Below are 25,000 nucleotides of genomic sequence, written 5' to 3' on the forward strand. Positions count from 1 at the left end.
TTTACTGGGTGCGATGCTCTTATCGTGTCACTTCCGCTTTCTTTTCCGATAATCGCTGGTAAACTATGAATATGATACTGAAGGCTGAAACAGTAGCTGAAATCCTGGTCAGTTGTACAACTTAATGTATTCAATTGAAATGCTTTTTCCGCATTTAACCCCTCTGAATCAGAGAGGAGTGTTGGTGGTAAGTTAGGTTAGCTCTAGTCAGGTCAGGTTAGCTCTAGTCAGGTTAGCTCTAGTCAGGTTAGCTCTAGTCAGGTTAGCTCTAGTCAGGTTAGCTCTAGTCAGGTCAGGTTAGCTCTAGTCAGGTTAGCTCTAGTCAGGTCAGGTTAGATCTAGTCAGGTTAGCTCTATTCAGGTTAGCTCTAGTCAGGTCAGGTTAGCTCTAGTCAGGTTAGCTCTAGTCAGGTTAGCTCTAGTCAGGTTAGCTCTAGTCAGGTCAGGTTAGCTCTAGTCAGGTTAGCTCTAGTCAGGTTAGCTCTAGTCAGGTCAGCTCTAGTCAGGTCAGGTTAGCTCTAGTCAGGTTAGCTCTAGTCAGGTTAGCTCTAGTCAGGTTAGCTCTAGTCAGGTCAGGTTAGCTCTAGTCAGGTCAGCTCTAGTCAGGTTAGCTCTAGTCAGGTCAGCTCTAGTCAGGTCAGGTTAGCTCTAGTCAGGTCAGGTTAGCTCTAGTCAGGTTAGCTCTAGTCAGGTTAGGTCAGCTCTAGTCAGGTTAGCTTAGCTCTAGTCAGGTTAGCTCTAGTCAGGTTAGCTTAGCTCTAGTCAGGTCAGCTTAGCTCTAGTCAGGTTAGCTCTAGTCAGGTTAGCTTAGCTCTAGTCAGGTTAGCTTAGCTCTAGTCAGGTCAGCTCTAGTCAGGTTAGCTCTAGTCAGGTTAGCTCTAGTCAGGTCAGCTCTAGTCAGGTTAGCTCTAGTCAGGTTAGCTCTAGTCAGGTTAGCTCTAGTCAGGTTAGCTCTAGTCAGGTCAGCTCTAGTCAGGTTAGCTCTAGTCAGGTTAGCTCTAGTCAGGTCAGCTCTAGTCAGGTCAGCTCTAGTCAGGTCAGCTCTAGTCAGGTTAGCTCTAGTCAGGTTAGCTCTAGTCAGCTCAGCTCTAGTCAGCTCAGCTCTAGTCAGGTCAGGTTAGCTCTAGTCAGGTTAGCTCTAGTCAGGTTAGCTCTAGTCAGGTCAGGTCAGCTCTAGTCAGGTCAGCTCTAGTCAGGTTAGCTCTAGTCAGGTTAGCTCTAGTCAGGTTAGCTCTAGTCAGGTTAGGTCAGCTCTAGTCAGGTTAGCTCTAGTCAGGTCAGGTTAGCTCTAGTCAGGTCAGGTTAGCTCTAGTCAGGTTAGCTCTAGTCAGGTCAGGTTAGCTCTAGTCAGGTCAGGTTAGCTCTAGTCAGGTTAGCTCTAGTCAGGTCAGGTTAGCTCTAGTCAGGTTAGCTCTAGTCAGGTTAGCTCTAGTCAGGTCAGCTCTAGTCAGCTCAGCTCTAGTCAGCTCAGCTCTAGTCAGGTTAGCTCTAGTCAGGTTAGCTCTAGTCAGGTTAGCTCTAGCCAGGTTAGCTCTAGCCAGGTTAGCTCTAGCCAGGTTAGCTCTAGTCAGGTTAGGTCAGCTCTAGTCAGGTTAGCTTAGCTCTAGTCAGGTTAGCTTAGCTCTAGTCAGGTCAGCTCTAGTCAGGTTAGCTCTAGTCAGGTTAGCTCTAGTCAGGTTAGCTCTAGTCAGGTTAGCTGTAGTCAGGTCAGCTCTAGTCAGCTCAGCTCTAGTCAGGTTAGCTCTAGTCAGGTTAGCTCTAGCCAGGTTAGCTCTAGTCAGGTTAGCTCTAGTCAGGTTAGCTCTAGTCAGGTTAGCTCTAGTCAGGTTAGGTCAGCTCTAGTCAGGTTAGGTTAGCTCTAGTCAGGTTAGCTTAGCTCTAGTCAGGTCAGCTTAGCTCTAGTCAGGTCAGCTCTAGTCAGGTTAGCTCTAGTCAGGTTAGCTCTAGTCAGGTTAGCTCTAGTCAGGTTAGGTCAGCTCTAGTCAGGTTAGCTCTAGTCAGGTTAGCTCTAGTCAGGTTAGCTCTAGTCAGGTTAGCTGTAGTCAGGTTAGCTCTAGTCAGGTTAGCTGTAGTCAGGTCAGCTCTAGTCAGGTCAGCTCTAGTCAGGTTAGCTCTAGTCAGGTTAGCTCTAGTCAGGTTAGCTCTAGTCAGGTTAGCTCTAGCCAGGTTAGCTCTAGTCAGGTTAGCTCTAGTCAGCTTAGCTCAGGTTAGCTCTAGTCAGGTTAGCTCTAGTCAGGTTAGCTCTAGTCAGGTTAGCTTAGCTCTAGTCAGGTTAGCTTAGCTCTAGTCAGGTTAGGTTAGCTCTAGTCAGGTTAGGTTAGCTCTAGTCAGGTTAGCTTAGCTCTAGTCAGGTAGGTTAGCTCTACTCAGGTAGGTTAGCTCTAGTCAGGTTAGCTCTAGTCAGGTCAGCTCTAGTCAGGTTAGCTCTAGTCAGGTTAGGTCAGCTCTAGTCAGGTTAGCTTAGCTCTAGTCAGGTTAGCTCTAGTCAGGTTAGCTTAGCTCTAGTCAGGTTAGCTCTAGTCAGGTTAGCTCTAGTCAGGTTAGCTTAGCTCTAGTCAGGTCAGCTCTAGTCAGGTAGGTTAGCTCTAGTCAGGTAGGTTAGCTCTAGTCAGGTTAGGTTAGCTCTAGTCAGGTTAGGTTAGCTCTAGTCAGGTTAGCTTAGCTCTAGTCAGGTTAGGTTAGCTCTAGTCAGGTTAGCTTAGCTCTAGTCAGGTTAGCTTAGCTCTAGTCAGGTTAGGTTAGCTCTAGTCAGGTTAGCTTAGCTCTAGCCAGGTTAGCTTAGCTCTAGTCAGGTTAGCTCTAGTCAGGTTAGCTCTAGTCAGGTTAGCTCTAGTCAGGTTAGCTCTAGTCAGGTAGGTTAGCTCTAGTCAGGTTAGCTCTAGGAGTCTATCGTTACCCCTTCGGTCCAACGACCTAATGTGTTATTTTCTGAGGTAGACTGGCTCTTGAAGATAAAAAACGCCATCTAAGCGTGAATCGATTCTCAGATTTTGCGATATGGTTCTAAAAACTTAAAAAGCCTTTTACTTTCATTTCAAAATAATTTCTAATGAAAAATACACACTTTCTGTACACTTTTAAAAATATATAAGTCTCAGTGGACAGTATTTTTTCAGTGACGTTTCTGGCGGCCTCCACACAGGGGTTTGGACCATGCTAGATAGCTAATAACTGGCTAGTTAATTAGTCTTCAGTCTGTCTTCCATAGACGCGCTGTAACTTGGAGATATTAGATTATGTCTCGCTGATATGAAAAGGTCCCTACCGCAAGCGATGCCTGTTATGGTTCAGACCAAGCATCGGGGGTTTTAACACCCATACAGAAGATCCCTGTTAACATCCATACAGAAGATACCTGTTAACACCCATACAGAAGATGCCTGTTAACACCCATACAGAAGATGCCTGTTAACACCCATACAGAAGATACCTGTTAACATCCATACAGAAGATACCTGTTAACAGCCATACAGAAGATGCCTGTTAACAGCCATACAGAAGATGCCTGTTATGGTTCAGACCAAGCATCAGGCCTGTTAACACCCATACAGAAGATACCTGTTATGGTTCAGACCAAGCATCAGGCCTGTTAACACCCATACAGAAGATACCTGTTATGGTTCAGACCAAGCATCAGGCCTGTTAACACCCATACAGAAGATACCTGTTATGGTTCAGACCAAGCATCAGGCCTGTTAACACCCATACAGAAGATGCCTGTTAACATCTATACAGAAGATACCTGTTAACACCCATACAGAAGATACCTGTTATGGTTCAGACCAAGCATCAGGCCTGTTAACATCCATACAGAAGATACCTGTTAACATCCATACAGAAGATTTAATGACATGAAATGTGAGTGATGACCATGGGAACTGTCAGCTCACCTTCTGGAGTGAGTCTAACAGCTCAACAGATATCACCGTCCAACTTGCAAAACACAACTGCTCATGTAAACTACCTATCGTTCTTGTCCCGAACCATTATGGCAAATCATAAGATCTTACTTATGTTTTGAATAAACATGAATATTGAAGAATATCAGATCAGTGTTAACATGAACTCACCTCCTTTCAATCCAAATGAAGGCTGTAGTTTCGCCGATACTATTACTGCCACTATGCCGATAATAAACCATTCTTTCCGTATTCTAGCCAACAGGCCCATGTTACCAGCTTCTACACGGCTCTCCGGGCCGAACCGAACTTCCCTGGCCCGTCCGGACGAGAACCCTAAATAGCGACAGAAACTTTGTCAGGTTGTAGTTTTGATGAAGGATATGAAACACACGATTTCATATCCGCACGAAATTTCTGATAGCGGTACTGACGATGACGTCACTTCCCTATTGGAAATGAAGGGGGGGGGGGGGATTCTTCAGAATAAAAGCCTGTATTTCCAAAAAAAACATTGCAAAGGGTGGATTCAACTCATTCAAATGATTTTTTCCCCCCCCATTTTTAATCAATATCGATATTTTTATTTATTTATTGTGCTTATAAGCAAATGCAAGAAGGAATTTCTGGGTTTTAAGACCACTATTGAAAAATACAATGTTCAGACTGGTATGTATTGTGACAATATTGAGCTTTCTAGAGAAAAACACAATAATTTCTGCAGATGTAAAAAAGTGAGGTTGGGAGTACTCGGTACAGTCTGTAGAATCTATATATAGTGTAATTTCATGGGAAACGGAATAATACGGAGTGTTGTTAGCAGTGGTGTAAAGTACTTAAGGCCTAATACTTGAAAGTGCTACTGTAGTAGTTTTTTGGGGGTATCTGTACTTTACAATTTATATTTTTGAAAACTTTTACTTTTACTTCACTACATTCCTACAGAAAATGATGTGCTTTTTACACCATACATTTTTCCTGACACCCAAAAGTACTCGTTAGGTTTTGGATGCTTAGCAGGACAGGAAAATGGTCCAATTCACACACTTATCAAGAGAACGTCCCTGGTTATCCCTACTGCCTCTGATCTGGAGGACTCACTAAACAGAGAACATCCCTGGTCATCCCTACTGCCTCTGATCTGGTGGACTCACTAAACAGAGAACATCCCTGGTCATCCCTACTGCCTCTGATCTGGTGGACTCACTAAACACAAATGCTTCATTTGTAAATGATGTCTGAGTGTTGGAACATGCGCCTGGCTTTCTGTAAATTAAAAAATGTAAAATAAAATGGTTCCATCTGGTTTCCTTAATATAAGGAATATGAAATAATTTATACTTTTACTTTTGATACTTCAGTATATTTAAAACCAAATACTTTTAGACTTTTAACTAAGGTAGGATTTTACTGGGTGACTTTCATTTTTACTTGAGTCATTTTCTATTAAGGTATCTTTACTTTTACTCAAGTATGACAATTGGGTACTTTTTCTACCACTGGTTGCTGTCAGGGCCCTGACTATTGAGTAATTGTAATTACATATTTATATTTTATTAAAAATGTATTATTTATTGACTTACATATAACCTACAAAATAGCTTTGCACATACCAGTATTGGTGTAAACTTTGTAAAGAAATTATATATATATATATACTGCTCAAAAAAATAAAGGGAACACTTAAACAACACAATGTAACTCCAAGTCAATCACACTTCTGTGAAATCAAACTGTCCACTTAGGAAGCAACACTGATTGACAATACATTTCACATGCTGTTGTGCAAATGGAATAGACAACAGGTGGAAATTATAGGCAATAAGCAAGACACCCCCAATAAAGGAGTGGTTCTGCAGGTGGGGACCACAGACCACTTCTCAGTTCCTATGCTTCCTGGCTGATGTTTTGGTCACTTTTGAATGCTGGCGGTGCTTTCACTCTACCCACACAAGTGGCTCAGGTAGTGCAGCTCATCCAGGATGGCGAGCTGTGGCAAGAAGGTTTGCTGTGTCTGTCAGCGTAGTGTCCAGAGCATGGAGGCGCTACCAGGAGACAGGCCAGTACATCAGGAGACGTGGAGGAGGCCGTAGGAGGGCAACAACCCAGCAGCAGGACCGCTACCTCCGCCTTTGTGCAAGGAGGAGCAGGAGGAGCACTGCCAGAGCCCTGCAAAATGACCTCCAGCAGGCCACAAATGTGCATGTGTCTGCTCAAACGGTCAGAAACAGACTCCATGAGGGTGGTATGAGGGCCCGACGTCCACAGGTGGGGGTTGTGCTTACAGCCCAACACCGTGCAGGACGTTTGGCATTTGCCAGAGAACACCAAGATTGGCAAATTCGCCACTGGCGCCCTGTGCTCTTCACAGATGAAAGCAGGTTCACACTGAGCACGTGACAGACGTGACAGAGTCTGGAGACGCCGTGGAGAACGTTCTGCTGCCTGCAACATCCTCCAGCATGACCGGTTTGGCGGTGGGTCAGTCATGGTGTGGGGTGGCATTTCTTTGGGGGGGCCGCACAGCCCTCCATGTGCTCGCCAGAGGTAGCCTGACTCCCATTAGGTACCGAGATGAGATCCTCAGACCCCTTGTGAGACCATATGCTGGTGCGGTTGGCCCTGGGTTCCTCCTAATGCAAGACAATGCTAGACCTCATGTGGCTGGAGTGTGTCAGCAGTTCCTGCAAGAGGAAGGTATTGGTGCTATGGACTGGCCCGCCCGTTCCCCAGACCTGAATCCAATTGTGCACATCTGGGACATCATGTCTCGCTCCATCCACCAACGCCACGTTGCACCACAGACTGTCCAGGAGTTGGCGAATGCTTTAGTCCAGGTCTGGGAGGAGATCCCTCAGGAGACCACCCGCCACCTCATCAGGAGCATGCCCAGGCGTTGTAGGGAGGTCATACAGGTACGTGGAGGCCACATACATTACTGAGCCTCATTTTGACTTGTTTTAAGGACATTACATCAAAGTTGGATCAGCCTGTAGTGTGGTTTTCCACTATAATTTTGAGTGTGACTCCAAATCCAGACCTCCATGGGTTGATAAATTGGATTTCCATTGATTATTTTTGTGTGATTTTGTTGTCAGCACATTCAACTATGTAAAGAAAAAAGTATTTAATAAGATTATTTCTTTCATTCAGATCTAGGATGTGTTATTTTAGTGTTCCCTTTATTTTTTTGAGCAGTGTATATAGTCAGAAGTTTACCTACACTTAGGTTGGAGTCATTAAAACTCGTTTTTCAACCACTCCACACATTTCTTGTTAACAAACTATAGTTGTGGAAAGTCGGTTAGGACATCTACTTTGTGCATGACACAAGTCATTTTTTCAAACATTGTTTCCAGACAGATTGTTTCACTTATAATTCACTGTATCACAATTCCAGTGGGTCAGAAGTTTACATACACTAAGTTGACTGTGCCTTTAAACAGCTTGGAAAAGTCCAGAAAATGATGTCATGGCTTTAGAAGATTCTGATAGGCTAATTGACATAATTTGAGTCAATTGGAGGTGTACCTGTGGATGTATTTCAAGGCCTACCTTCAAACTCAGTGCCTCTTTGCTTGACATCATGGGAAAATCTAAAGAAATCAGCCAATACCTCAGAAAACAAATTGTAGACTTGGTTCATCCTTGGGAGCAATATCCAAATGCCTGAAGGTACCACGTTCATCTGTACAAACAATAGTACGCAAGTATAAACACCATGGGACCATGCAGCCGCCATACCGCTCAGGAAGGAGACCCATTCTGTCTCCTAGAGATGAACACACTTTGGTGTGGAAAGTGCAAATCAATCCCAGAATAACAGCAAAGGACCTTGTGAAGATGCTGGAGGAAACAGGTACAAAAATATCTATATCCACAGTAAAACGAGTCCTATATCGACATAACCTGAAAGGCCGCTCAGCATGGAAGAAGCCACTGCTCCAAAACCGCCATAAAAAAGCCAGACTACGGTTTGCAACTGCACATGGGGACAAAGATCGTACTTTTTGGAGAAATGTCCTCTGGTCTGATGAAACAAAAATAAAACTGTTTGGCCATAATGACCATCGTTATGTTTGGAGGAAAAAGGGGGAGGCTTACAAGCCGAAGAACACCATCCCAACCGTGAAGCACGAGATGGCAGCATCATGTTGTGGGGGTGCTTTGCTGCAGGAGGGACTGGTGCACTTCACAAAATAGATGGCATCAGGAGGAAGGGAAATTATGTGGATATATTGAAGCAACATCTCAAAACATCAGTCAGGAAGTTAAAGCTTGGTCGCAAATGGGTCTTCCAAATGGACAATGACCCCAATTATACTTCCAAAGTTGTGGCAAAATGGCTTAAGGACAACAAAGTCAAGGTATTGGAGTGGCCATCACAAAGCCCTGACCTCAATCCCATAGAAAATTTGTGGGCAGAACTGAGGGGGGGTTAGAAGGATTACTTTATCCTATCCCAGGTATTCCTTAAAGAGGTGGGGTTTCAGGTGTCTCCGGAAGGTGGTGATTGAAGCTTGTGGAAGGCAACCCGAAACGTTTGACCCAAGTTAAACAATTTAAAGGCAATGCTACCAAATACTAATTGAGTGTATGTAAACTTCTGACCCACTGGGAATGTGAGGAAAGAAATAAAAGCTGAAATAAATCATTCTCTCTACTATTATTCTGACATTTTACATTTGTAAAATAAAGTGGTGATCCGAACTGACCTAAAACAGGGAATTTTTACTAGGATTAAATGTCAGGAATTGTGATACACTGAGTTTAAATGTATTCGGCTAAGGTGTATGTAAACTTCTGACTTCAACTGTATATTTATTTTTTTATCTGTATAAATACATTTAAAAAAATTAAAGAACGGCAAATTATCCATACATTTTTTTAAAAGGTAGTTGCGATGCTGTGAAAAAACTGTTGTACTGCACTAGAGTACAAAAAAAAATCGATATTCCCAAAGTTTAGCATATCTTTGTAGGAGGACTTGTATTTTGAAGAAGAAAAAAACCGTGCATATTATTCTGCTGCCAGGAGAACGGTAAAAGGATCGGCAACGTGTTCGTCACTAGTTACTACAGCCACAACGTTATAAACCCCGCCTATTTCTACCGTTTATCTTCTTAAAATCGCGATTTTAACCCCTAACCTCAACCATAACATTAACCACACTACTAACCGTAGACATAACCTTCAATTAAGAACAACAATTTTTGTTTCATGAATTTTGACGATATAGTCAATTTTGACTTTGTGGTTGAGGTAACTAGTGCAAACACCGTAACTCTCGTTTACTTCCTGACACGTGGGCAAATCGTTTTGGCGTAAATACCGTAGTAAACGTGTACTACTTTTCATCTGCGTTGAACGGCTGTCCACAACAGTGCAATAAAGACGCAGCTCAAATCTCCTTTTGAAAGTTACTATTTAAATAACAGTCAACTACGAACAACAGACGTATCACTCGTTTGATTCCCATGTTAGTATCTTTGATTAGCTATTTGAAATTAGATGGGTTCATCTATTACGGGTATTACGCTTTTACAGTCCATATATGCCAGTAGGACACGGTCATTACAGTACCTCTATTATAGGAATATCTAGAGATCTGGACACTGTGTTCAAGATGTCCGCACATAGTTTTAAAAGTAATCTACTCACTCCTGTCCCCTAATTGGAGTAAACTAATGGACAACAACACTTAGGCTTCTACTTCCAGACTATATATATTTTACAGACACAATCTATTTCACAATAGTTATATTTTGTTTGTTTTTAGTCCCATCCTTCAGCTCCCCTCAACCCCTCCTATCTCTCTCTTTATTTTTTATATTTTATTTAACCTTTATTTAACGAGGCAAGTCAGTTAAGAACAAAAACGTATTTTCAACGACGGCCTAGGAACAGTGGGGTTAACTGCCTTGTTCTGGGGCAGAACAACAGATTTTTACCTCGTCAGCTTGGGGGATTCAATCTTGCAACCTTTCGGTTACTAGTCCAACGTTCTAACCACTAGGCTACGCTGCCGCCCCATCTCTTAACACCATCCAGTCCCATCCTTCAGCTCCCCTCAACCCCTCCCATCTATCTCTGACCACCATCCAGTCCCATCCTTCAGCTCCCCTCAACCCCTCCCATCTATCTCTGACCACCATCCAGTCCCATCCTTCAGCTCCCCTCAACCCCTCCCATCTATCTCTGAACATCATCCAGTTTTGATATTTAATTTCCATATATTTTTCTACTGTGATGTTTCACAAAAGTTCTGAACCTTTTCTTTTCCTCATAGTTTCTACAGATTGTAAATGAAAAGATAAACACGTTTGCTATGACCAGAGTTTTATGTTTTATTATCAACACGGTGATAAGAATATGCACTTCCATCTTCTTCTCTGGTCCTCCTCTTCCTCCTCCTCCTCCTCCTCATATCTTCCCCTCTGTTTGAAACAACAGGGTCATGTTCAGTTGGGAGCAAACAGTAGAAAAACGTTTTGAAATAGAGAACATGGTCCTAGGCCTAGTACATAAACTAGCTCTAATAACAACAGTGATTTAAAAAAACGTTCTATTTTGAAGACCTCCACTATATGCTTTTGCCCTAAATGTCACGTACATAGATGATAAATGGAAAAAAAGGTGTGCCATTTCAGAAGCAGACAATACCCTCCTAACCAGATTCACCTGCGGCTGCGGCAGATCCTGCTGTATCAGTGAAAACGTTCTCCCTGCACTCCTTCCAGCCTGTCAGGTGTAGCAGGTCACTGTGTGATGCCGTCTCAACGGAACGACTGTACTTCCTGATCATACTGTAGGCACGGGCACTACCCACAAACACCTGACAATCACAATGAAGAAAGAAAGAAAAAAAAAAAAAGATTTTATAAATTACTTTTTTTTTTTTACTTCAGCAGTTTTCACAAACTGTTTAACAGATACCCAGCCAAAAATAAATAAATAAATCCAAAGAGACAGCAATGCAGAGGCTGGCAGAAGGACGGTGGCGAGGAAAAACTCCCTAGAAGGCAGGAAGAACCCAGGAAGAAACCTAGAGAGGAACCAGGCTCAGACGGGATGACCTTTATTTGCCGAGTACATTTCCATCTAACCATGGTGACATGGTGCCTGACAACGATACATAGAATATAAAGACAGAAGAATTTACACATAGGCTGTATCCCCTATCAGTCTATGAGGAGGAGATGCACTGCAGTACTTAATGCAGCTGGTGGCCACACCAGATACTGACTTACTAGCAGTACTTAATGCAGCTGGTGGCCACACCAGATACTGACTTACTAGCAGTACTTAATGCAGCTGGTGGCCACACCAGATACTGACTTACTAGCAGTACTTCATGCAGCTGGTGGCCACACCAGATACTGACTTACTAGCAGTACTTCATGCAGCTGGTGGCCACACCAGATACTGACTTACTAGCAGTACTTCATGCAGCTGGTGGCCACACCAGATACTGACTTACTAGCAGTACTTAATGCAGCTGGTGGCCACACCAGATACTGACTTACTAGCAGTACTTCATGCAGCTGGTGGCCACACCAGATACTGACTTACTAGCAGTACTTCATGCAGCTGGTGGCCACACCAGATACTGACTTACTAGCAGTACTTAATGCAGCTGGTGGCCACACCAGATACTGACTTACTAGCAGTACTTCATGCAGCTGGTGGCCACACCAGATACTGACTTACTAGCAGTACTTCATGCAGCTGGTGGCCACACCAGATACTGACTTACTAGCAGTACTTCATGCAGCTGGTGGCCACACCAGATACTGACTTACTAGCAGTACTTAATGCAGCTGGTGGCCACACCAGATACTGACTTACTAGCAGTACTTCATGCAGCTGGTGGCCACACCAGATACTGACTTACTAGCAGTACTTAATGCAGCTGGTGGCCACACCAGATACTGACTTACTAGCAGTACTTCATGCAGCTGGTGGCCACACCAGATACTGACTGTTACTTTTGATTTTGACCCCCCCTTTGTTCTGGGACACATTATTCCATTTCTGTTAGTCACATGTCTGTGGAACTTGTTCAGTTTATGTCTCAGTTGTTGAATGTTGTTATGTTCATAAAAATATTTACACATGTTTAAGTTTGCTGAAAATAAACGCAGTTGACAGTGAGAGGACGTTTTTTTATTTATTTTTGTTGTTGCTGAGTTTAGTTTTGTAATATAACCAGCCCTATTTTATAACTGTTTCTAAACTGTCCTGTTTTAACTTTCTGTGAAACAATCTTTAATGGGTCCTGTTATCCCAGGATGTGTGGGGGAGTGGACATGTCCCTGGTATGATTAGTCTTTCTCTAGGCCAACTGTGGTGATAAGTAGAAGCACCAGACTCAATCCAAGGGCATGTGAAACACCCACACCCATCCTGGGTCTGTATAAATGTCTGTGAGAACAAAGAGCGACTCTATTTGGTTTTCCCTTGCGTGCACGCTCGTAATAAAGCTTTTCTATACTGAGATCGGACTGCCTTCTGAGTTTTTTTTTTCTCTCACCACAATTCTTGGTGCCGTGACCCGGATCGCTGCAGCAGGACCCGAACCCATATCGCCCGCTGGGAACAAGATAACTCCTGGCCATAACTAAGAGAGGTAAGGGACCTTTCTCAAAATCCATATATGATGAGTTGTCTGTTTCTCTAGTGGGTGGTGGGATTACAGCTGGGAGTCTTTCTGGGTAAGTCTCTAAGAGCTGGGAGTCTTTCTGGGTAAGTCACTAAGAGCTGTGAGTCTTTCTGGGTAAGTCTCTTAGAGCTGTGAGTCTTTCTGGGTAAGTCTCTAAGAGCTGTGAGTCTTTCTGGGTAAGTCTCTAAGAGCTGTGAGTCTTTCTGGGTAAGTCACTAAGAGCTGTGAGTCTTTCTGGGTAAGTCTCTTAGAGCTGTGAGTCTTTCTGGGTAAGTCTCTTAGAGCTGTGAGTCTTTCTGGGTAAGTCTCTTAGAGCTGTGAGTCTTTCTGGGTAAGTCTCTAAGAACTGTGAGTCTTTCTGGGTAAGTCTCTAAGAACTGTTTAGTCTTTCTGGGTAAGTCTCTAAGAACTGTGAGTCTTTCTGGGTAAGTCTCTAAGAGCTGTGAGTCATTCTGGGTAAATCTCTTAGAGCTGTGAGTCTTTCTGGGTAAGTCTCTTAGAGCTGTGAGTCTTTCTGGGTAAGTCTCTAAGAGCTGTGAGTCATTCTGGGTAAGTCTCTTAGAGCTGTGAGTCTTTCTGGGTAAGTCTCTTAGAGCTGTGAGTCTTTCTGGGTAAGTCTCTAAGAGCTGTGAGTCATTCTGGGTAAGTCTTTTAGAGCTGTGAGTCTTTCTGGGTAAGTCTCTTAGAGCTGTGAGTCTTTCTGGGTAAGTCTCTTAGAGCTGTGAGTCTTTCTGGGTAAGTCTCTAAGAGCTGTGAGTCATTCTGGGTAAGTCTCTTAGAGCTGTGAGTCTTTCTGGGTAAGTCTCTTAGAGCTGTGAGTCTTTCTGGGCAAGTCACTAAGAGCTGTGAGTCTTTCTGGGTAAGTCTCTTAGAGCTGTGAGTCTTTCTGGGTAAGTCTCTTAGAGCTGTGAGTCTTTCTGGGTAAGTCTCTTAGAGCTGTGAGTCTTTCTGGGTAAGTCTCTAAGAGCTGTGAGTCTTTCTGGGTAAGTCTCTAAGAGCTGGGAGTCTTTCTGGGTAAGTCTCTAAGAGCTGTGAGTCTTTCTGGGTAAGTCTCTAAGAGCTTTACACACCTGGATTGTACACTATTTACACATTATAATTCTTTTTTAAATTCTTTAAGTTCGTCAAGTTGGTAGTTAAGTCTTGCCATAGATTTTGTTGGTAGTTTAGTCTTTCCATAGATTTAGTTGGTAGTTTAGTCTTGCCATAGATTTTCAAGCAGATTTAAGTCAAAACTGTAACTAGGCCCCTCAGGAACATTCACTGTCCTCTTTGGTAAGCAACTCCAGTGTAGATTTGGCCTTGTGTTTAAGGTTATGGTCCTGCTGAAAGGTGAAATTGTCTCAGAGTGTCTGTTGGAAAGCAGACTGAACCAGGTTTAGGATTTTGCCTGTGCTTATGTATGGTTAGTAGGGTAATGAGGTGATGGGTTTTAATGAGTGTAATGTTACTTGGTAATGTAATAAAAACATATATATGTATTTTTATTAAATTGTTTTGTTTTTCCCATTTCGTATCACAAAGTGTAATGGATTTATATTATAGTCCAGTTGGGCCCGGTACTGCAACATATCGGATGCCAACGAAGAAGAATAAGGCCACTTTATCATTAGAAAAGACTACAGAAACATCCCCAAGGATACAATCTATATAGTCAGGCAATGTCCACATTATTCTCTCATAGTTTAGAATGTAAGAACAATTAGAATGTCAATTAGAATGTCAATTAGAATGTCAATTAGAATATCAATTAGAATATCAATTAGAATGTCAATTAGAATGTCAAGGCCTAAAGAAGTATTCTTAACGTGATAATGGGCTACTTTTTATTATTTGACACTTTTTTACATGTTATTTTATATTAGACCCTATATGTACAATTATATAAATTATACAATTATATAACATTGAGGTCCTTGAAAATTACCATAAAGTGTTTGAAATAGTCCCTGAAAGTCATTGAATTTGACTTGTCAATGTCTGTATGACCCCTTCCTGTTGTTGTATAGGATGTATAGTCCTGTTGTTATATAGGATGTATAGTCCTGTTGTTATACAGGATGTATAGTCCTGTTGTTGTATAGTCCTAGTCCTGTTGTTGTATAGGATGTATAGTCCTGTTGTTGTATAGGATGTATAGTCCTGTTGTTGTATAGGATGTATAGTCCTGTTGTTGTATAGGATGTATAGTCCTGTTGTTATATAGGATGTATAGTCCTGTTGTTATATAGGATGTATAGTCCTGTTGTTATATAGTCCTAGTCCTGTTGTTGTATAGGATGTATAGTCCTGTTGTTATATAGGATGTATAGTCCTGTTGTTATATAGGATGTATAGTCCTGTTGTTATATAGGATGTATAGTCCTGTTGTTATATAGTCCTAGTCCTGTTGTTGTATAGGATGTATAGTCCTGTTGTTGTATAGGATGTATAGTCCTGTTGTTATATAGGATGTATAGTCCTGTTGTTATATAGGATGTATAGTCCTGTTGTTATATAGTCCTAGTCCTGTTGTTGTATAGGATGTATAGTCCTGTTGTTGTATAGGATGTATAGTCCTGTTGTTGTATAGGATGTATAGTCCTGTTGTTGTATAGGATGTATAGTCCTGTTGTTGTATAGGATGTATAGTCCTGTTGTTATATAGGATGTATAGTCCTGTTGTTATATAGGATGTATAGTCCTGTTGTTATATAGGATGTATAGTCCTGTTGTTATATAGGATGTATAGTCCTGTTGTTGTATAGGATGTATAGTCCTGTTGTTATATAGGATGTATAGTCCTGTTGTTATATAGGATGTATAGTCCTGTTGTTATATAGGATGTATAGTCCTGTTGTTATATAGTCCTAGTCCTGTTGTTATATAGGATGTATAGTCCTGTTGTTATATAGGATGTATAGTCCTGTTGTTGTATAGGATGTATAGTCCTGTTGTTATATAGTCCTAGTCCTGTTGTTGTATAGGATGTATAGTCCTGTTGTTATATAGGATGTATAGTCCTGTTGTTATATAGGATGTATAGTCCTGTTGTTATATAGTATAGTCCTGTTGTTATATAGGATGTATAGTCCTGTTGTTATATAGGATGTATAGTCCTGTTGTTATATAGGATGTATAGTCCTGTTGTTATATAGGATGTATAGTCCTGTTGTTGTATAGGATGTATAGTCCTGTTGTTATATAGTCCTAGTCCTGTTGTTATATAGGATGTATAGTCCTGTTGTTATATAGGATGTATAGTCCTGTTGTTATATAGGATGTATAGTCCTGTTGTTGTATAGGATGTATAGTCCTGTTGTTATATAGGATGTATAGTCCTGTTGTTATATAGGATGTATAGTCCTGTTGTTGTATAGGATGTATAGTCCTGTTGTTGTATAGTCCTAGTCCTGTTGTTATATAGGATGTATAGCCTGTTGTTGTATAGGATGTATAGTCCTGTTGTTATATAGGATGTATAGTCCTGTTGTTGTATAGTCCTAGTCCTGTTGTTATATAGGATGTATAGTCCTGTTGTTGTATAGGATGTATAGTCCTGTTGTTATATAGGATGTATAGTCCTGTTGTTATATAGGATGTATAGTCCTGTTGTTATATAGGATGTATAGTCCTGTTGTTATATAGGATGTATAGTCCTGTTGTTATATAGTCCTGTTGTTATATAGGATGTATAGTCCTGTTGTTATATAGTCCTAGTCCTGTTGTTATATAGGATGTATAGTCCTGTTGTTGTATAGGATGTATAGTCCTGTTGTTATATAGGATGTATAGTCCTGTTGTTATATAGTCCTAGTCCTGTTGTTGTATAGTCCTGTTGTTATATAGGATGTATAGTCCTGTTGTTATATAGGATGTATAGTCCTGTTGTTATATAGGATGTATAGTCCTGTTGTTATATAGGATGTATAGTCCTGTTGTTGTATAGGATGTATAGTCCTGTTGTTGTATAGGATGTATAGTCCTGTTGTTATATAGTCCTAGTCCTGTTGTTATATAGGATGTATAGTCCTGTTGTTATATAGGATGTATAGTCCTGTTGTTGTATAGGATGTATAGTCCTGTTGTTGTATAGGATGTATAGTCCTGTTGTTATATAGGATGTATAGTCCTGTTGTTGTATAGGATGTATAGTCCTGTTGTTGTATAGGATGTATAGTCCTGTTGTTGTATAGGATGTATAGTCCTGTTGTTGTATAGGATGTATAGTCCTGTTGTTATATAGGATGTATAGTCCTGTTGTTGTATAGGATGTATAGTCCTGTTGTTATATAGGATGTATAGTCCTGTTGTTATATAGGATGTATAGTCCTGTTGTTATATAGTCCTAGTCCTGTTGTTATATAGGATGTATAGTCCTGTTGTTGTATAGGTCCTAGTCCTGTTGTTATATAGGATGTATAGTCCTGTTGTTGTATAGGATGTATAGTCCTGTTGTTGTATAGGATGTATAGTCCTGTTGTTATATAGGATGTATAGTCCTGTTGTTGTATAGGATGTATAGTCCTGTTGTTATATAGGATGTATAGTCCTGTTGTTGTATAGTCCTAGTCCTGTTGTTATATAGGATGTATAGTCCTGTTGTTGTATAGGATGTATAGTCCTGTTGTTGTATAGGATGTATAGTCCTGTTGTTGTATAGGATGTATAGTCCTGTTGTTTATAGTTAGTCCTGTTGTTTATAGGATGTATAGTCCTGTTGTTATATAGGATGTATAGTCCTGTTGTTATATAGGATGTATAGTCCTGTTGTTGTATAGTCCTAGTCCTGTTGTTGTATAGGATGTATAGTCCTGTTGTTATATAGGATGTATAGTCCTGTTGTTATATAGGATGTATAGTCCTGTTGTTATATAGGATGTATAGTCCTGTTGTTATATAGGATGTATAGTCCTGTTGTTATATAGGATGTATAGTCCTGTTGTTATATAGGATGTATAGTCCTGTTGTTATATAGGATGTATAGTCCTGTTGTTGTATAGGATGTATAGTCCTGTTGTTGTATAGGATGTATAGTCCTGTTGTTTATAGTATAGTCCTGTTGTTGTATAGGATGTATAGTCCTGTTGTTATATAGGATGTATAGTCCTGTTGTTGTATAGGATGTATAGTCCTGTTGTTGTATAGGATGTATAGTCCTGTTGTTATATAGGATGTATAGTCCTGTTGTTATATAGGATGTATAGTCCTGTTGTTATATAGGATGTATAGTCCTGTTGTTGTATAGGATGTATAGTCCTGTTGTTATATAGGATGTATAGTCCTGTTGTTATATAGGATGTATAGTCCTGTTGTTGTATAGGATGTATAGTCCTGTTGTTGTATAGGATGTATAGTCCTGTTGTTATATAGGATGTATAGTCCTGTTGTTATATAGGATGTATAGTCCTGTTGTTATATAGTCCTAGTCCTGTTGTTGTATAGGATGTATAGTCCTGTTGTTATATAGGATGTATAGTCCTGTTGTTATATAGGATGTATAGTCCTGTTGTTGTATAGGATGTATAGTCCTGTTGTTGTATAGGATGTATAGTCCTGTTGTTGTATAGGATGTATAGTCCTGTTGTTATATAGGATGTATAGTCCTGTTGTTGTATAGGATGTATAGTCCTGTTGTTGTATAGGATGTATAGTCCTGTTGTTATATAGGATGTATAGTCCTGTTGTTATATAGGATGTATAGTCCTGTTGTTATATAGGATGTATAGTCCTGTTGTTGTATAGGATGTATAGTCCTGTTGTTGTATAGGATGTATAGTCCTGTTGTTATATAGGATGTATAGTCCTGTTGTTATATAGGATGTATAGTCCTGTTGTTGTATAGGATGTATAGTCCTGTTGTTGTATAGGATGTATAGTCCTGTTGTTATATAGTCCTAGTCCTGTTGTTATATAGGATGTATAGTCCTGTTGTTGTATAGTCCTAGTCCTGTTGTTATATAGGATGTATAGTCCTGTTGTTATATAGGATGTATAGTCCTGTTGTTATATAGGATGTATAGTCCTGTTGTTGTATAGGATGTATAGTCCTGTTGTTATATAGGATGTATAGTCCTGTTGTTATATAGGATGTATAGTCCTGTTGTTGTATAGGATGTATAGTCCTGTTGTTATATAGTCCTAGTCCTGTTGTTATATAGGATGTATAGTCCTGTTGTTGTATAGGATGTATAGTCCTGTTGTTGTATAGGATGTATAGTCCTGTTGTTATATAGGATGTATAGTCCTGTTGTTATATAGGATGTATAGTCCTGTTGTTGTATAGGATGTATAGTCCTGTTGTTATATAGGATGTATAGTCCTGTTGTTATATAGGATGTATAGTCCTGTTGTTATATAGGATGTATAGTCCTGTTGTTATATAGGATGTATAGTCCTGTTGTTATATAGGATGTATAGTCCTGTTGTTATATAGGATGTATAGTCCTGTTGTTATATAGTCCTAGTCCTGTTGTTATATAGGATGTATAGTCCTGTTGTTATATAGGATGTATAGTCCTGTTGTTATATAGGATGTATAGTCCTGTTGTTATATAGGATGTATAGTCCTGTTGTTGTATAGGATGTATAGTCCTGTTGTTATATAGGATGTCTAGTCCTGTTGTTATATAGGATGTATAGTCCTGTTGTTATATAGGATGTATAGTCCTGTTGTTGTATAGGATGTATAGTCCTGTTGTTGTATAGGATGTATAGGCCTGTTGTTGTAAAATGCATGAAAATCCTTTTTTATTTTTGTTACAAACCATTTTGAGATGTTGATCCCAATGTCACACACTGGCCCCATTATTTATAGAAAGGCCCTCATACCTGAGCCCTCTGGAGCAGGGTGACCTCCTCCAGGTCACGGGCGATCTCGTACCCCCGTTCGAAGTACGTACAGCCTCTTTCGTACTGACCCTGAGGAGTGTGAGGGGTGAGAGAGAGAGAGAGGAAAAGAGAGAGGGGGGGATAGACAGAGAGAGGAAAAGAGAGAGGGGGGATAGACAGAGAGAGGAAAAGAGAGAGGGGGTTAAACAGAGAGAGGAAAAGAGAGAGGGGGGGTTAAACAGAGAGAGGAAAAGAGAGAGGGGGGATAGACAGAGAGAGGAAAAGAGAGACAGAGAGTAGGGAAGATGCTTAATTTGAAAAGTGGAATAAATGCATGTTGTCAAATTGTAAAATGTCAATCCATCTCTGAATTCTTATTTTGTCCCCTCTCCCTCTTGAGTTGAAGATAACTCAAAGACACATCTCCCCTCCCTCCCTCCCTCCCTCCCTCTCCCCTTCTCTCTCTCCCCCTCCCTCCCTCTCTCCCTCCCTCCACCTCTCTCCCTCCCTCCCTCTCTCTCTCTCCTCTCCCTCCCTCCCTCCCTCCCTCCCTCCCCCTCTCCCTTCCCTCCCTCTCTCCCTCCCCCTCTCTCTCTCCCTTCCTCTCTCCCCCTCTCCCCTCCCTCCCTCCCTCTCTCCCCTCCCTCCCTCCCTCCCTCCCTCCCCCCTACCTCCCCTCCCTCTCTCCCTCCCTCTCTCCCCCTCCCTCCCTCCCCCTACCTCCCCTCCCTCCCTCCCTCCCTCCCTCTCTCCCCTCCCTCCCTCCCTCCCCCTACCTCCCCTCCCTCTCTCCCTCCCTCCCTCTCTTACTCTAGAGTTGAAGATGACTCCTAGACACATGCATGCTTCCTCCAGGTTGTGGTATTGGTTGTTGCCCTGGGAAACCTCTGCAAACTTCTCCAGATACTGGACCGTCTCACTCAGCTTCCCCTCACTAGGACACACACACAATTAGCATGAACTGTATAGGAAGGTCCAACGAAGGTCCAACGACACAAAATGGCAGATGTGTGTGTCCTTCCTTCAGTGTGTGTCTGTGTGTGTTTCAGTGTGTGTGTGTGTGTGTGTCCGTCCATCCTTCAGTGTGTATGTGTGTGTGTGTGTCCTTCCGTCCTTCAGTGTGTGTGTCCGTCCATCCTTCAGTGTGTGTGTCCGTCCATCCTTCAGTGTGTGTGTCCGTCCGTCCTTCAGTGTGTGTGTGTCCTCCAGTGTGTGTGTGTATGTCCTCCAGTGTGTGTGTGTATCCGTCCTTCAGTGTGTGTGTGTGTGTATCCGTCCTTCAGTGTGTGTCCGTCCATTCTTCAGTGTGTGTGTGTGTGTGTCCGTTTTTCAGTGTGTGTATCCGTTCTTCAGTGTGTGTGTCTGTGTGTATCCGTCCTTCAGTGTGTGTGTGTCTGTGTGTGTAAATAGTGCTGAGCGATTTGTGCTTTTTTTTGAGGTCGGTTCGATTATTACAAAATAATCACTGTTTTGGATTTTCTGTTTCAATATTATTTTTCAACATTTAAATTCATTATGAAATAACGACTCTATAATGATTTAGAGCTTTTTAATGGAAATTACAAAACCAAAAATAGTGGACATTCAATGGCCAAAACATTCCATTGTCTATGTCAGGTCCACATTGGGTCGACATCAATAGAAACTTTGGAAATTACTATGAAATAAAAACATATTTCAGTTCTGTTTATTACTTAGTTTATATTGGATGACTTTATTATTTTTCATTCCTCAAAGTAATCACCCGTCTGTGGTAATCACCCGTCTGTAGTAATCACCCGTCTGTAGTAATCACCCGTCTGTAGTAATCACCCGTCTGTAGTGTCTGTAGTAATCACCTGTCTGTAGTAATCACCCGTCTGTAGTGTCTGTAGTAATCACCCGTCTGTAGTAATCACCCATCTGTAGTAATCACCCGTCTGTAGTAATCACCCGTCTGTAGTAATCACCCGTCTGTAGTAATCACCCGTCTGTAGTAATCACCCGTCTGTAGTAATCACCCGTCTGTAGTAATCACCCGTCTGTAGTAATCACCTGTCTGTAGTAATCACCTGTCTGTAGTAATCACCCATCTGTAGTAATCACCCGTCTGTAGTGTCTGTAGTAATCACCCGTCTGTAGTAATCACCTGTCTGTAGTAATCACCTGTCTGTAGTAATCACCCGTCTGTAGTGTCTGTAGTAATCACCCGTCTGTAGTAATCACCCGTCTGTAGTAATCACCCGTCTGTAGTGTCTGTAGTAATCACCCATCTGTAGTGTCTGTAGTAATCACCCATCTGTAGTAATCACCCGTCTGTGGTAATCACCTGTCTGTAGTAATCACCCGTCTGTGGTAATCACCTGTCTGTAGTAATCACCCGTCTGTGGTAATCACCCGTCTGTAGTAATCACCTGTCTGTAGTAATCACCCGTCTGTAGTAATCACCTGTCTGTAGTAACCACCCGTCTGTAGTAATCACCCGTCTGTAGTAATCACCTGTCTGTAGTGTCTGTAGTAATCACCTGTCTGTAGTAATCACCCATCTGTAGTAATCACCCGTCTGTAGTAATCACCCGTCTGCAGTAATCACCCGTCTGTAGTAATCTGTATATGGTATATCTGGTCTGTGTGTATCTAACATAACAGGGTTAAAGTGGATCCCTCTCTCTTGTTGTTATATGGTATATCTGGTCTGTGTGTATCTAACATAACAGGGTTAAAGTGGATCCCTCTCTCTTGTTGTTATATGGTATATCTGGTCTGTGTGTATCTAACATAACAGGGTTAAAGTGGATCCCTCTCTCTTGTTGTTATATGGTATATCTGGTCTGTGTGTATCTAACATAACAGGGTTAAAGTGGATCCCTCTCTCTTGTTGTTATATGGTATATCTGGTCTGTGTGTATCTAACATAACAGGGGTTAAAGTGGATCCCTCTCTCTTGTTGTTATATGGTATATCTGGTCTGTGTGTATCTAACATAACAGGGTTAAAGTGGATCCCCCTCTCTTGTTGTTATATGGTATATCTGGTCTGTGTGTATCTAACATAACAGGGTTAAAGTGGATCCCTCTCTCTTGTTGTTATATGGTATATCTGGTCTGTGTGTATCTAACATAACAGGGTTAAAGTGGATCCCTCTCTCTTGTTGTTATATGGTATATCTGGTCTGTGTGTATCTAACATAACAGGGTTAAAGTGGATCCCTCTCTCTTGTTGTTATATGGTATATCTGGTCTGTGTGTATCTAACATAACAGGGTTAAAGTGGATCCCTCTCTCTTGTTGTTATATGGTATATCTGGTCTGTGTGTATCTAACATAACAGGGTTAAAGTGGATCCCTCTCTCTTGTTGTTATATGGTATATCTGGTCTGTGTGTATCTAACATAACAGGGTTAAAGTGGATCCCTCTCTCTTGTTGTTATATGGTATATCTGGTCTGTGTGTATCTAACATAACAGGGGTTAAAGTGGATCCCTCTCTCTTGTTGTTATATGGTATATCTGGTCTGTGTGTATCTAACATAACAGGGTTAAAGTGGATCCCCCTCTCTTGTTGTTATATGGTATATCTGGTCTGTGTGTATCTAACATAACAGGGTTAAAGTGGATCCCTCTCTCTTGTTGTTATATGGTATATCTGGTCTGTGTGTATCTAACATAACAGGGTTAAAGTGGATCCCTCTCTCTTGTTGTTATATGGTATATCTGGTCTGTGTGTATCTAACATAACAGGGTTAAAGTGGATCCCTCTCTCTTGTTGTTATATGGTATATCTGGTCTGTGTGTATCTAACATAACAGGGTTAAAGTGGATCCCTCTCTCTTGTTGTTATATGGTATATCTGGTCTGTGTGTATCTAACATAACAGGGTTAAAGTGGATCCCTCTCTCTTGTTGTTATATGGTATATCTGGTCTGTGTGTATCTAACATAACAGGGTTAAAGTGGATCCATCCAGAGATCTGTAAATAATGACAAGATGCTCATGTCTCCCCCCCTAACAGTGGGAGCCCAAAATAAGCCCATAGAAACGCATTGGGCTGATTTTGGACAGATTTTGGAGAGAGTGAAACCTCTCGCTTTGCATCTTCCTCTCTGATCCGTCTGAGCCCCCCCACCAAAAAAAATGTACGCAATGGATTATGGTCATTGTAGTTAATTATCACGTTTTGGCGCTGAACTAGGTTGAATATTTGCTTAATGAAAACTACAACTCCCTTCAGCCCAGCGTCTCACATAGTTCTGGACTTCATTTCTCTCTAGAGAAACGGCGGGTTGGGGGGTCACAAAAACCCAGAGCTAAACGGAATTCAAGGAATTGAACCGACGTCGATAATAACCGAATGTGGTCAGTGGCTCAGCACTACTAGTCTACCTCTCCAGTGACTTGGCGATGGCTTTATATGCCTTCCCCAGTCCCCCTGCGTCCCCCAGAGCTGTAGACATTTCCATGTACATGTTCAGGAAGCGCTTGGCTGTCACCTGAAATTATTAGAATTTATTATTAGAAAAATAATACACCAGATGTACATTAGATCCCAGAGGATAGAACCCAGAGGATAGAACCCAGAGAATAGATCCCAGAGAATAGAACCCAGAGAATAGAACCCAGAGGATAGAACCCAGAGAATAGAACCCAGAGAATAGATCCCAGAGGATAGAACCCAGAGAATAGATCCCAGAGGATAGAACCCAGAGAATAGATCCCAGAGGATAGAACCCAGAGAATAGAACCCAGAGAATAGAACCCAGAGGATAGAACCCAGAGAATAGAACCCAGAGAATAGAACCCAGAGAATAGATCCCAGAGAATAGAACCCAGAGAATAGAACCCAGCGAATAGAACCCAGCGAATAGATCCCAGAGGAGAGATCCCAGAGGAGAGATACCAGAGAATAGATACCAGAGGAGAGATCCCAGAGGAGAGATACCAGAGAATAGATACCAGAGGAGAGATCCCAGAGGAGAGATCCCAGAGGAGAGATCCCAGAGGAGAGATACCAGAGGAGAGATACCAGAGGAGAGATCCCAGAGAATAGAACCCAGAGGAGAGCACTTATAATTAAAACACTTTCCAAAGTGGTCCTCCTGGTAATAGTTAGTAAAAACTAACATCTAATGATGTAATGATTAAAAGACAAAGTAACAAAACAAAAACATTTAATTCATTTAGAGCTGTGTTTCCCAACTCCAGTCCTCCAGTACTGGAGTTGGGCTGTTGGGAGGACTGGAGTTGGGCTGTTGGGAGGACTGGAGTTGGGCTGTTGGGAGGACTGGAGTTGGGCTGTTGGGAGGACTGGAGTTGGGCTGTTGAGAGGACTGGAGTTGGGCTGTTGGGAGGACTGGAGTTGGGCTGTTGGGAGGACTGGAGTTGGGCTGTTGGGAGGACTGGAGTTGGGCTGTTGGGGGTACTAGAGGACTGGAGTTGGGCTGTTGGGAGGACTGGAGTTGGGCTGTTGAGAGGACTGGAGTTGGGCTGTTGGGAGGACTGGAGTTGGGCTGTTGGGAGGACTGGAGTTGGGCTGTTGAGAGGACTGGAGTTGGGCTGTTGGGAGGACTGGAGTTGGGCTGTTGGGAGGACTGGAGTTAGGCTGTTGGGGGTACTAGAGGACTGGAGTTGGGCTGTTGGGAGGACTGGAGTTGG

At 41.8% G+C, this 25,000-nt stretch overlaps 2 protein-coding genes across 5 annotated transcripts in view; both read right to left on the minus strand.

The window, feature by feature from the left end:
• slc10a7 (solute carrier family 10 member 7) overlaps positions 1-4,338 on the minus strand; it is a 51,129-nt gene extending 46,791 nt beyond the window's left edge. For all 3 annotated transcript variants that reach the window (XM_082965395.1, XM_082965396.1, XM_045711390.2), the window contains exon 1: positions 4,071-4,338. In XM_082965395.1, coding sequence (XP_082821521.1) covers positions 4,071-4,170 — 100 coding nt within the window. In that variant the 5' untranslated portion in view covers positions 4,171-4,338. The remainder of the gene's footprint in view (positions 1-4,070) is intronic.
• A 5,883-nt stretch (positions 4,339-10,221) lies between these two features.
• The window catches only part of ttc29 (tetratricopeptide repeat domain 29), a 20,034-nt gene continuing 5,255 nt past the window's right edge, over positions 10,222-25,000 (minus strand). For both annotated transcript variants that reach the window (XM_082965397.1, XM_082965398.1), the window contains exons 5-9: positions 23,732-23,838; positions 20,182-20,305; positions 19,372-19,461; positions 10,581-10,734; positions 10,222-10,336 (exon numbers count right to left, since the gene is read on the minus strand). In XM_082965397.1, the coding sequence (XP_082821523.1) occupies positions 10,323-10,336; positions 10,581-10,734; positions 19,372-19,461; positions 20,182-20,305; positions 23,732-23,838 (489 nt within the window). In that variant the 3' untranslated portion in view covers positions 10,222-10,322. The remainder of the gene's footprint in view (positions 10,337-10,580; positions 10,735-19,371; positions 19,462-20,181; positions 20,306-23,731; positions 23,839-25,000) is intronic.

The sequence above is a fragment of the Salmo salar genome, chromosome 18 (genome assembly GCF_965601325.2).
Source record: "Salmo salar chromosome 18, fSalSal1, whole genome shotgun sequence".
NCBI classification, from domain to species: domain Eukaryota; kingdom Metazoa; phylum Chordata; class Actinopteri; order Salmoniformes; family Salmonidae; genus Salmo; species Salmo salar.